The sequence below is a fragment of the Squalius cephalus genome (assembly GCF_949319135.1).
Source record: "Squalius cephalus genome assembly, chromosome: 3".
In the NCBI taxonomy this organism is placed as follows: Eukaryota; Metazoa; Chordata; class Actinopteri; order Cypriniformes; family Leuciscidae; genus Squalius; species Squalius cephalus.
This window is the reverse complement of record NC_137124.1, coordinates 44203246-44216537: the sequence shown is the minus strand read 5'-3', so window position 1 is coordinate 44216537 and position 13292 is coordinate 44203246. Positions and strand designations below refer to the sequence as shown.

Genomic DNA, 13292 nt, shown 5'->3' with positions numbered 1-13292 from the left:
AGTGTACGTGGCAGCCATTGCTGCTTTTCACGTATTGGAAGCCGGAGCCTCCTTAGGTAAAAACAACCTTATAGTTCGTTTCCTTAAGGGCGCCAGAAGGCTTAACCCGCCTCGGCCACCGTCTGTACCGGCCTGGGACCTTTCTCTGGTCCTGCGGGCTCTTAGGGGACCTCCCTTTGAACCACTTCAGTCAGCTGATCTCAAGCCCCTCTCTCTGAAAACCGCCCTGCTTCTAGCACTGGCGTCAGTTAAAAGAGTAGGGGACTTGCAGGCGCTTTCTACTAGCGCTTCCTGTCTGGAGTTTGGCCCTAATGACTCCAAGGTCACTCTTAGGCCAAGACATGGATATGTGCCTAAGGTGCTCTCAACTCCGTTCAGAGCCCAGGTTATTTCTCTGTCAGCTCTTCCCTCCTCTGAAGAGGACAGTGATTCTCTCACGCTTTGCCCCGTCAGAGCTTTGAGAATTTATCTGGAGCGTTCGGCCTCTTTCAGACAGTCTGAACAGCTCTTTGTTTGTTTCGGGGGCCGAACCAAGGGCCTTCCTGTGACTAAGCTCACGCTGTCCAGATGGATAGTTGACGCCATTGCTCTGGCTTACACCTCACTGGGCCTCTCTTGTCCCATAGGTGTTAGAGCTCACTCCACGAGAGGCGTCGCCTCTTCGTGGGCTTGGTCGAGTGGTGTTCCTATTGAGGACATTTGTGCGGCGGCCGGCTGGTCCGTTCCGTCCACATTTGTGAGGTTCTATAACCTAGATGTTCCTGCCCTGCAGGCACGAGTTCTTTCTGTCTAGACCCTGGCTCTGTGGACCCAGACTAGTTTTGGAATTGGACACACAAGCTGTCATTATGAATTATGATTAAGCTAATCTGGCCCTTGGCCCAGATCTTAATTATTGGATAATCTCTGGGCCCGATGTTCGGTCTCGTTTATCCTGGCTATTCTGTAACTTCCCGGAACTTCTGGTGAGTCAGAGCGGCCAAAAGATTAATAGCACGGTGTTTTAAATAGCGTTCCCACAGCGTTTGCAACGCAGTACGAGAGAACGTTCTCGTAAGGGAACGTACTTGGTTACTTACGTAACCTCGGTTCCCTTAGAGATAAGGGAACGAGTACTGCGTTGCCTTGCCGTGCTATTTCTCTTATGTCAGGTGTTTTTCGCTTCAGTCGATTATACCTGTCAAATGGCGGATTATTATCTATATTTATATGCTTTGATCACGTGCAGTTTCGCGCGCTTGACACTGGCAGTGTGCCAAGCGACCTGATTGGTTCGCGCGCCTCTGCTGATCCGCCATTGGTTCGTGCAGTTGCCCACAGCACAGCCTATCAGCTCGCTCGCGCGAGCCTGATGCTCTCGCCTGTGCTGCATGCAATGCGTTTTAAAATAAAGGCTTCAATATTCTCGAGAAAAGGAGTTTTCCCACAGCGTTTCAAAACGCAGTACTCGTTCCCTTATCTCTAAGGGAACTGAGGTTACGTAAGTAACCAAGTACGTTTTCTAACTTGCGTGCACCGTTGCCATGGTGACATTTTTGTTTATTTTTCATTCGCGCTCTATCGCCTTATCGTGTTGGATTGTGGGAAATAGTGTCTCAGCAAGTGTACATCGTACACTCGAATTCAGAGAGGATTGGGTAAAAGTAGTGAAGAATGGAGGGAATGATGTAGTTCACTCAGAATTCGGACACCTCTACAAAATGGCCGACACCCTAAATAGTGCACTATATAGTGGATAGGGAGCGATTTCAGACACAGCTCTTGTCATCATGGAGAGTGCAGTTCATGGTTGCATAGCAACAACAGACGCCACAGGAGAACAAGCGCTTGTGGAAAGGAGACAGCGGCGCGCTCACGCTTTCCACTTGTTTTTACACATCTAATGTGCGTTCCATTCGACAGGGTCCATATGCAGTGTTCACTGCTCCCCTACTCCCTGAGCACAGTATATCAGTTGAAGTGGACTTCACTGACAATAACCGCTCATTTGAAACGCCCTGCAAATGTCATTAAAGAAAGTCAACGACGGAGTCGCGCAGATTATGATATAACATATATATAGGACTACATTCATATTTTAATTTTTATTATTATATTATATATTTACAATTATATTGCACTATTTTACAACTACCTAAAATAAAATCACTTTACTTCACAAACTAGCTAAGCTGGCTGCATTCACTGAGGTAAATTATAATCATCAAAAATAGTATATGTAATATTCACAACAATAACCGTTAAAAATACTGTCATTTGTATAACAATGGTGAAATGTATTACTTACACACATACGTAAACTCCTCCATCGTTATGACCATTCTGACTGGTGATGACATGGTGCGCGAAATGACAGTTGGGTGTGTGATCATCGCTCTCCACTTCCTGTGAAGTGATGTATCGATGTTCCCTTATTCCCTATGCCGTGCGCAGTGCCCTTCGAACTGAACATGTTCGCCCCCTTCGGATTAGACTCTAACTTAAGATGGCGGAAAACCCTGTGAAGTCCACTTCGCAGTCCACAACGCACCTCTAGAGCGACGTTGTTGATTGTTTGAGCATGTGACTGTGCGTTTCTCCTTGTTTTCTATTGTTATGCGCAGCATATTTCCCGTACGCACAAACACAGCCACAGACAATGAATTGTTTGTTCGGTTATCGAAGAAGAGCATGATGTATTTTGTATAAAGTTTTTTTTTTTTTTTTTTTTTTTTTATTAACTGCTTTGAGGATTGGAAATGCACAATTCATGCATACAAATCTGTATTAATAAATGAAGATGATTAAAATAGACCAATGCAAAAAACGAAATTCATGCCTGCATTTATTAAGACAAACCTGGTAAAAACGAATGCAGTCTATACACTGACTTGGCTGCTCTGTGAAATGTAATACAACAGTGCCACCTACTGTCTAAATGCATTAACATTACAAGGTGAAACTCTTGCATAGACATAGGTAAATGGGTTTGTCTATTAGCCTGAAATAAAAAATAAAAATAAAAAATTCAGATCTTGTGCTTCCTCACATTGGAGTCCCGAGTTCATGTATAAAGTTTGGTTTCGATACGTGACAGAGTTCCTGAGATATGGACAACTTCCTGTTTGGCGACTACGCCGCCGATTTCGTTTGGCTGTCACGGGCAAACGCTTCCGAAAATCAAAAATCCTTCTAGTAATTTTTGTGAGGCTTGGTCCAAGGATCATGTACGTCCAGTTTCGTGAAGTTCGGACCAAATTTGTGACCTGTGAAACTTTAGTTTAGCTTTCTGTTCAATCCAATATTGCGGACAAACGACATGGACTCGTGATGTCATCTTCGCGAGCAACTTACACCGGTACTGACCGGACGTTTTAAAGTTGGAACGGTGTCTCTGTCTCAAAGGGCCTAGGCGCAGGAGCTGACCAAATAGCTGGGGGGGGGGGGGGGGGGGGGGTTGCCAAATTATGTAAAATTTTGGATTTTTAAAAAAAAAAATGTATCTTGTACATCCTCACATTGGAGTCTTGAGTTAATGTACAAAGTTTGGTTTCGATACGTGACAGAGTTCCTGAAATATGAACTACTTCCTGTTTTGGCGACTACGCCGCCGATTTCGTTTGGCTGTGACGGGCAAACGCTTCCGAAAATCAAAAATCCTTCTAGTAACTTTTGTGAGGCTTGGTCCAAGGATCATGCACGTCCAGTTTCGTGAAGTTCGGACTAAATTTGTGACCTGTGAAAATTTAGTTTCGCTTTCTGTTCAATCCAGTGTGGCGGACAAACGACATGGACTCGTGATGTCATCTTCGCGAGCAACTTAATCCGGTACTGACCGTACGTTTTAAAGTTGGAACGGTGTCTCTGTCTCAAAGGGCCTAGGCGCAGGATCTGGCCAAATTTTTTCTCCCGGGAATAATAATAATAACTAGAAAAATGCATTTCCGGGGGAACTGCAAAGTGTGCTTGCTTGGGTGCAGTGCACTAACATTAGCAGGTAGTGGATAGATGCGAGATGCGAGAAAAAATGCGAGAATGCGAGAAAAAAGATGTAAAACTGTCTTTTATTTTTGAATTTAATTCCTCAATCAGCGCTGGACCGGCATTTTCTGTCTTCCGCTGAGCCCTGGCCGTAGACAGATCATATGTTTTACCCTGTCAATGCAGTGGTCTGCGTTGCGCTGATCTTATTCACACTATCGAGTGTAGGTGCAGCATTCTAACATTGAGTCATAATGAGCTGTTTGTGAAGAAATTATCCGCTTCCAAATTATGTCATTTTAATCACGAAATTGAAACATTAAAAAACAATTTGCTCTTTATGGTGTGCGAGTGATAGAGCGCGGCAGCAACGAACCATCAGCTTGCAGCGTAACAACATAAGCCTTTTTCACACGCAACCGGAAACTACGTCACGTCGGGTAAACGGATTTCCGCCAGAGGTGAAACTACGGTGTTTTCATACAGAGTGAACATGGAGCGGTATTTCACAACTTCTCTCTCGACACTGCCACGACTCAGATTTGAGGATGTTGACAGAATTGTTGGACGGCATTCAACAGTTAAAGAAGCAAGACTGAGCAAGGGCTATAAATTCTTCGTTGAGGATTTTATTCACAATTATCAAGGTAAGTTGACAACTATCTGGCGCTAGCACTTGCAACATTATGAATGCTAATTGCTAACCATTTTTATGTGTTCAGTTTCTAATGTTGTTGATCGCAAGGTGGTAGTGAGAGCTAGATGTTTTCGGTCTATGAGGAAAAATGAGGAGCCCCACACACTTGAGGTTATATTTAATATGCCTGTTGGCTTATATGAGTTAGTCAGAGCGTTCTGATATCAAGTTACTGCGGTTGCAGATTTTTATTTCCCTTTATTTTAGTTTCACCTGTCTTAAGGTTTTCCTTGTTGGTTTTTAGTTATGTCTCTTTCATTGCTTCTGCGGTTGCAGACTACAGCTGTATTTCTTGCTTTTGCTGCTGTTTGCAGCTTTCAATTAACAGCACTTAAAGGGATAGTTCACTTCAAAATGAAAATTCTGTTATCATATACTCACCCTAAAGTTATCTCAAACCTGTATGAATTTCTTTCTTCTGCTGAACACAAAGGAAGATATTTTGAAGAATTTCAGTAACCAAACCGTTTACTGGTCCCATTGACTTCCATAGTATTTTTTTCTTTCCTACTATGGAAGTCAATGGGATTCAAGACATAATTGAAATGTGATGATATCAAGACAGGAGCCTTAGTGGGTGTTGACAAATATGGTAACAGATACTATGAGGACAACATAAACTTTTTCGGTATTAATTTACATTTTGAAGTGAACTATCCCTTTAATGTAGCTCACAGCATAAAATTACAATTCATTAGCTAAACTATTTGTCTTCTCAAACAGGTGTCATTGGAGACAGAAGAGATTGTTTGTATTTCTGCCTATATGTGCAGCTGTGCAGCTGGTAAAGGGTTGTGCAACCATCTGACAGCACTTGTGTATCAGACGGCCCACTATGTGCAGCTGAATTTACAGTCTGTCCCACCACCACTGGCCTGCACGAGTGAGCCACAGAGATGTCATCGTCCAAGAACACAGGCATGTATTTTTTTTTTTTCTGCAATTTGTAAGAACACTATAGTATCAACTCAAACAAACAAGTAGCCTAAGTACATGTTAACATCAAAGCATTATGGACTAATAATGCACAAGAGTGCAGATTAAGTAACAAAGGTATAAATTAACATCACCCAAGATTAATACAATCTGTTTACTGTTATTACTCATTATTATTTCATATTGACTAAATGCATAATCTAATGTCAATGTATATAACCTTATTATAAAGCGTTTCCAGAATACTTTAACACTGCATTTGTTTGTTTTATACTAAGGGAGTCCATCCAGAGGCAGTGAGTGAACTTGTTGTCCTGAAGCCAAAGTCAGCTGGGAAGACTGGAATCAAGTCTACCCTATACAGGGCTTACACAGGTAATACACAACACTGTATGTGTACACGTGTACTCAGCTACAACTTAATGTGTTCAATACTAATAGTTTGTATTAATTTCTTTAGGTACCCTTCCAGATCCTGATGTCTTGGCTTCTGGTACAAAACTGAGTCAGATCCATCCCCGGCCTTTGCTGGCACACATACTAGAGGGCATGTCAAAGATAGAGTTGGTCCCCTCACAGTTTGGTCCTGTACCTTGTGGTAGTCCACTTTCATACCAATGTCCCCCTATAGCTGCAGATGTTCCTGTTGTTAATTTCCCCCCACTACCTGTGCTTGGCTATCAGTTTGGCTGTAATTTTAAATATGTGCCCACACACCATCAATCACTTCATCTGGAGTCTATACAGGTTACCCATTGTTCCGCTTGTCAGATTGAAGAGGCCACAAGACTACAGTCAAAATGCACTGCTTGGGGAAAAATGCGGCAATCAAGGGTTACTGCAAGCAGGTTCAGGGAGGTTTGTCATGTAGTTGGGGATTCATCTGGTCAGTCATTAGCGGTAAGAATCATCAAAGGCACGAGGCAGACAAGTGCTATGAAACGCGGCCTTGAACTTGAGCCAGATATTTTGAGAAAATATTCTGAGACAGCCAGTGTTAGTGTCCTACCATGTGGGTTTATTATCAATCCAGAAGCACCACATCTAGGAGCCAGTCCTGATGGACGAGTGCATGATCCATCTGAAACCTTCCAATTTGGCCTAGTGGAGGTAAAAAGCACATCTGCTGATAACATTGCCCAGGTTCCATTTATTAAACTGCAAAGAGGACAAGCCAAACTCAAAGAGACCCACAAGTACTACTGGCAGGTTCAAGGCCAGCTTGCAGTGACTGGTCTACAGTGGTGTGACTTTGTGACTGACACAAAATCAGATTTCACAATACAGAGGATCTGGCGAGATGATGCCTTCATAGCATCAATGAAAGACAAGCTAGACTTGTACTATTATAGTGTTTACATGGATGTGTATCTTTCAGTGGTATAAATGGACAGTTTCTGTTCATATTATAGTACATGACCTGTGGATTTATTCTTACAATTATATATATATTTATGTACATAATGGTGAATACATGCTTATATTTTGAATTTGATCTTGTGTAATATATCTGATTATATGTATGCATACACATTTATTAATTGTATATGTATTTATATTGTGTGAAATAACAATGAACAGCAGAACTGAGTTGACATTTTTTTTAATGAATTCTTATTAAAAAAAGTATTTTGTTGTCAACTATTTCATTGTGTCTGTCAAATTATTTTCAGGAAACAGTATAAATAATGACAATATACATTTGATCAAATGCTACAGTACAAAGAAAAAAAAGTAAAAAGATATTTAATGATGTTAAATATTGAAAGTCTATCACTACTATTGTAACAATCACACTGTCAGTGTAAATATCTAATATTTATTATACATACTATTATACTATACATTCACTGCTCAAGAAACATTGGTCCCTGGTAATTAATCATAAAACAGCAATTATGCCAGATCTGGTTGATGCTTCCTGACAAAGTGAGTGGCACAACAGAATCAAAAATGTGGTTTTCCTTGACCCTTCGAATGACCCTTTCCACCAGAATTCTGAGGCGTGCAATGGCCTGTGTTTTATCACAGTCCTGTTTGCTGAACTGCTTAGCACGTTTGAAAGGTGGAATGATCAGTCTAGCACCAACACTGGAGAGCATATCCTCGATTGTGAACCCCTTGTCTGCCATGACGTCATCTCCAGGTTCAAGCAGGTCCAAAATGCCGGACTTCTTTGTGATCTCTTTGTCGGAGATTGAACCTGTGTAAAGCTGGGAGATGAAAGTCATTGCACCACACGGAGCTACTCCAACCAGACCTTTAAATGTTGTAGTGCTCTTGTAGCTGGAGAAGATCTCTGAGTGGAGTGTCAGAGATGTGGGGCTCTCACAGCGGATTTCTGTGCAATCCAGGATGACTCGCAGGTTTGGACAGAACAAACTGTACTTCTCTGGCATGGAGAAGCATATTTGTTGCCTGGACATCCAAATGGGTACTGAACCCAACACAAAGAACAGGTAGTTAGCCCAGGTGATAATGGCCCTACTCACTGTGGCCACGCTTACCCCGAAAATGTCAGCGATTACTTGTTCCCTCAGTCCAGCAGCTACCCGACAGGAATACATGAACAGTTCATCTATGAGCTGGATCTTCCGTGCAGGGCTAGGGCTTGGGGATGCTTCCTGTCCCATCCTCTGTGCCTTAGTCCAGTACACAAGATTGCTGGCAGACGGACAAACAGATTCCCAGAACACCTGGAAAACTTCCTGTGAGGGAAACTTCGTGTAGTATTTAATTGTGTGATCAGAAACACAAAATCTGCTCATTGTTGTTTGTTTCTCCAGTGACATTTTCTGCAGTTTAGCCTCCAGCTCTCCAATGTACTGCAGAGCCTCATCTAATGCACCTATAAAAATGTAAAATAGTATAGTTAGCAACTAATTACGTATATTTGTGTGTGTGTGTGTGTATATATATATATCCATACATATATATATATATATATATATATATATTATATATATATATATATATATATATATATATATATATATATATATATATATATATATATACACACACACACATATGCATACATATACATATATATAATATAATTATACACACACACATATACATATATGTATATATATATATATATATATATATATGTATATGTGTGTGTAGACTGTGTGTGTGTGTATATATATATATATATATATATATATATATATATATATATATATATATATATATATATATATATATATATATATATACATACACACACACAGTCTACACAGTTATCACCGAAATACACAAGCAAAAGTCAACATAAGTGCTTACCGGCAGGTGGGCGTGCCGCGTAGTCATGTTCCTCAATATGACTGGATTCATTGGGTGCATCTTCTGTGACCACCGGCTCCTCCCGAACACGTACATCCGCGCCAAGTCGAACGGCAGATCTCTCAAAAGCTGATAGTCTTTGAGGGAGTACATAGAAATTGTTCCAAGGGAAACGACTGGGAATGGCACCAACCTTCAGCCGCGAACTTCCTGGAATGTAGTCGTCAGCGGTAAAATGCTGACTGCAGACATACGTGCTGCCTCTCCGAATGACGAACGTAGACCCTTCATCACGTTTAATAGCGATGACCCATTTCTTTTTTAGGTCTTCGTTCAAAGGATACCCGTGAAAACTTAAATAAGGTTGTTTTTGCCTAGAATTGCTACACTGAGGGACGCTACAGCAACACTTATTTTTGGACTCGGCCATTGTTATAGTCACCGGAAGTAAGTTTACCCTGCGTCGGTGAGCACCGGAAACACTAAACCCGGAAGTGTGAAAAAGGCCTATTGAATGCTCGGCCGAACAGCTGATCATAGCTGTACAGGGCGCCTTATTATTTTTCATCTCCATAAATATATCTAGTAGTAAAGCTAATGCAAGGGCTAGAAATCTATTAATCTTTTGCTGATCCCAGCTAACACAAATACGTGACTGTTACGTAACTGCAACGTAATCTGGTGACCAAACTTTCGTCGTGGCGACGTAACTAGTTACGTCGTGGCAACCGGAAAAGTGAAATTCCTGGATTCGTTGTCACGACGTAACTTTGTAACGTTGTCAGTAAGTAACGGCGACGTCGTCGCAACGTTGTGGATCGACAGTCGTGTGTTGGTAACCAGTTGGTCATTTTAGTTTTTAATAATATGGGCGGACATACAGTGGTCTAATTTAACTTGTCCTCATTGGCCCAAAACTATTTTAGAGACTTTTTCAACGACATATGAACGATACAGACTCAAAATTTGGTTAATTCAGTTCATTTACTATAGAACAAAGCACAAACAGCAAAAACAGTATGCAAACAGGTTATACATTTAAATGAACAAGGTTTTCCCCAAAAGCTTGAACACCTAACTACTCCTACACATCTTCATTTCGGTGGCACTAATAACAAAGCAAGAATAAGAAAAGAAAAATGCAAGAAAAAAAGAACAGTTGAGTGTTTTCCCATTTAACATTTAAATACACAAAGCAATTAGCACTGAAAGATAGAATCTGTATAAGAAGACAGTTTTGTTTAAAAATCGCTCATATATTTTTCTAAACATTTTCACAAAGTTATGGTTGTGGCAAGTGCATTATTTCCTTTTAAAATAATTTGATAACTTCATGACATGTATCACTATATTCTATAAAACCTTAGTTTGAAATCATTTTTTTGTACATTTAATAATACATATTATTTTGTTTTTCTTCTTCTTAAAGTCATGATTACAATGTCCATTTTTTAACTAGGAAACTAGGCCTATTTATGATTATTCCTGAAGGCAGCATTAAACCCCCACATTGTCAGGTGATGTTGCAACTAAGAAAACAATTTAAAATGGTGTCTTAAAAAAAAAAAAAAACTATGCCATCATTTTAGGTTTGAAGCCTTTCATATAATTGTTTTTTATAAATATCAGTAGTTTTAAAGCTGTTGAGATAATTGAGAAACTTTTGTCCAGCAATTTGTATATTCTCAAATGTTATTATGAATTTACAAGGTAATAAAAGTAAACATGATAATGCATCGTCCAGAGGAGCCTAACTTATCTCTTTGGCAGAGTGAAAAAGTTTGTAGAGCTCTGATAAAATACTGATAAAAACTGCTAATTTCAAGTATGGGTAGGTTGGTGGTACACTTTCCATGTCAGGTGGTACAACTACAATTCATAATATTTTTGTTGTACCACCTTACATGAAAACTTAAATCATTTAACATCTGAAAATTGTTTAAACACATTGTCTTCGTGAGTGTTGATGTCATTAGAAGTCTTCCCAAGTGAGGCTGGAGCCTGGATCCGAACTGGAGCTGCTGTAATCTCTAGTAAAATATGCTGAGCATCCTGAGATCGAAACAAGGAGACAACAGGAGAAAGATTAGCATTGCTGCTGTTCATATTATTTCAGGCAAAAGATGGTCATGTGCACTTTTTACTATTTCATCACATAGTGCAAGATTATGAGATGTGTTAATTGAATGCTTGACCAACAAGATGTGTCTTTAATCTAGATTTAAATTAGGAGAGTGTTTCTGGGCCCCAAACATGATCAGGAAGGTTATTCTAGAGTTATTCCCTTACATTCTATTAATAGGAAATCATCTGATATTAATGAGAAGACATGGCCTAACGAGTCAGCATTTTAATATTTGAATACTATACATTCTTACAATGTAAACGTCCTAAACATTTCTGAGTATTATCAATGTTTGAAAACAGTTGTGCTGATTAATCTTTTTGTGTAAACCAATGTAAGTTTAATCCATTTTCTTTTTTCTCTCTCCAGGATTCATTGTTAAATAGACCCAACATATATAAACAGTAGTTTACACTACTGTTCAAAAGTTTGGGTTCAATAGAGTAAAAAAAAAAAAAAAAATCATTTTTTATTCAGCAAGGATGCATTAAATTGACCAGAAGAGAGAGTAAAGATTTCTGTATCAAATAAATGCTTTTTTTCTTTCATTCATCAAATAACCCTGAAAAACACAAAAATATGAAGCTGCACAGCTGTTTTTAACACTGATAATAATCATAAATGTTTCATCTATGGTTTTAGTTTTACTTATTCACTTATTCATATTGCTCATACAGTGTCACTTAAGTTTGGATGTCAAAACTTTATTAAAATAAATTAAATAAAAAAAATTAAAAAAGTTTAAAGAATTTAAAAAAATAAGAAAATAACAGATGCATGGTGATATACAGTAAGTTAGGTGACAAAATATTGTGAGAAAATGGATATGAAGTTATTTAATGAGCTTCCTTACTTCACCTGTTTCCAACTTCTCTGGCAGCAGCTTTCTTCAGAAATGTTGAAGTCATGGAGCTTCCCCTCTGTTGTAGAAGGATTATTTTGTTGCTGCTGAAATCACAGAACTATTTTGATCAATTTGTGTTAACCATTGAGCTAGTTTCAGCCAATTTTCTCACTCCATGTTGTGACGTCATCGAGTACGTTTATGTTAAATAAATTAGCTCACTTCCAAACTAACTTATTTTTTACAAAACTATCAAAACCTCTCATCTACCCATAAGATGTGATTAAAAGCCCAAACTTTCATATCAAAAGCTCAAGCTATGAAGTTAGCATAACGTTACCTCTTCTGAAAACGGTTAAGATGCTAACGGACTTTTTCGAAGACACTAAACCATTTCTATAAAGTAAATATTCAACAGACACATGTCAATTACAAGTAAGAGAAGTGTCAAGAACAGTTGTGTATATTATTTGTGTGATTTTAGAGACTAAACTCACCTGAAAGCAGTGAAAACAACAGCGAGAGACGGAGATCTGCTGCTTTGTCAGTTGCAGTCAGTGGGGCGGTATGTCGGTTTCCATGGCAACTCATCTGTTTGAGGGCGACTCGAAGGTTCACGCGCACGCCCATTAAAACCTCAAAGCCACGCAACATTTATAAACATCTAGAATTATAACCTTACTTGAATAAAATGAGCGTCTTTCAAACCTATGGAATACTAAACAAACAATTGAAACAAATAAAATATTTCATAGAAATGCAGTCTGATAAGATGGTAATGAAATTACGGGCCCGTGACGTTGCAGTTCCGTTGCCAGTAAGTCATGAAATTACCAAGTTATTACGAATAGATTACGTATCTGGAACGTTGTTGGTTATCTTATAACCTTAGGAGGACGTACTAACGACGTTGTGAGTTGGTAATATGATGGTAATGAAATTCCGGTCCCGTGACGTTGCAGTTACGTTGCCAGTAAGTCGTGAAATTACCAAGTTATTACGAATAGAGTACGTATCTGGAACGTTGTTGGTTATGTTATAACCTTAGGAGGACGTACTGACGACGTTGTGGGTTGGTAATATGATGGTAATGAAATTCCGAGCATACGACGTTGTAGTTACGTTGTCAGTTAGTAAAGTCGTGACGTGACCAAAAAGTACGAATACATTACGTAACTGTTACGTCGTGTGTTAGCTGGGATACTTCCTTAGCTGTGTCTGAAACCGCTCACTCGTTCACTAATCCCTACATAGTGAATGGCAGTTGAGTGCACTACATCAGCAAAGAATTCGGACGCTGACATAATTATCACGCGCCAGAGAGCTCAGACAATTTGTTATAAACATTACCTACCCATCTTTAATATTTCCTTTTTTTGGCTGTATGAATTGTATGTAACAATTGTATGTATGTATTTTTCACATTTATTGCGTTATTTGAT

The 13292-nt window shown here is 39.4% G+C and overlaps 1 protein-coding gene across 1 annotated transcript; it reads right to left on the bottom strand.

Moving 5' to 3' along the window:
• Window positions 1-6171: 6171 nt before the first annotated feature.
• On the bottom strand, window positions 6172-12493 carry LOC307156592 (uncharacterized protein). Its single transcript, XM_079868033.1, has 4 exons — window positions 12348-12493; window positions 11865-11954; window positions 8882-10933; window positions 6172-8441 (listed from the first exon to the last, which is right to left on the bottom strand). The coding sequence occupies exons 3-4, from the start codon at window positions 9453-9455 to the stop codon at window positions 7441-7443; spliced, it is 1575 nt and encodes a 524-aa protein (XP_079724159.1). The 5' UTR covers window positions 9456-10933; window positions 11865-11954; window positions 12348-12493; the 3' UTR covers window positions 6172-7440.
• Between the last annotated feature and the right edge of the window lie 799 nt (window positions 12494-13292).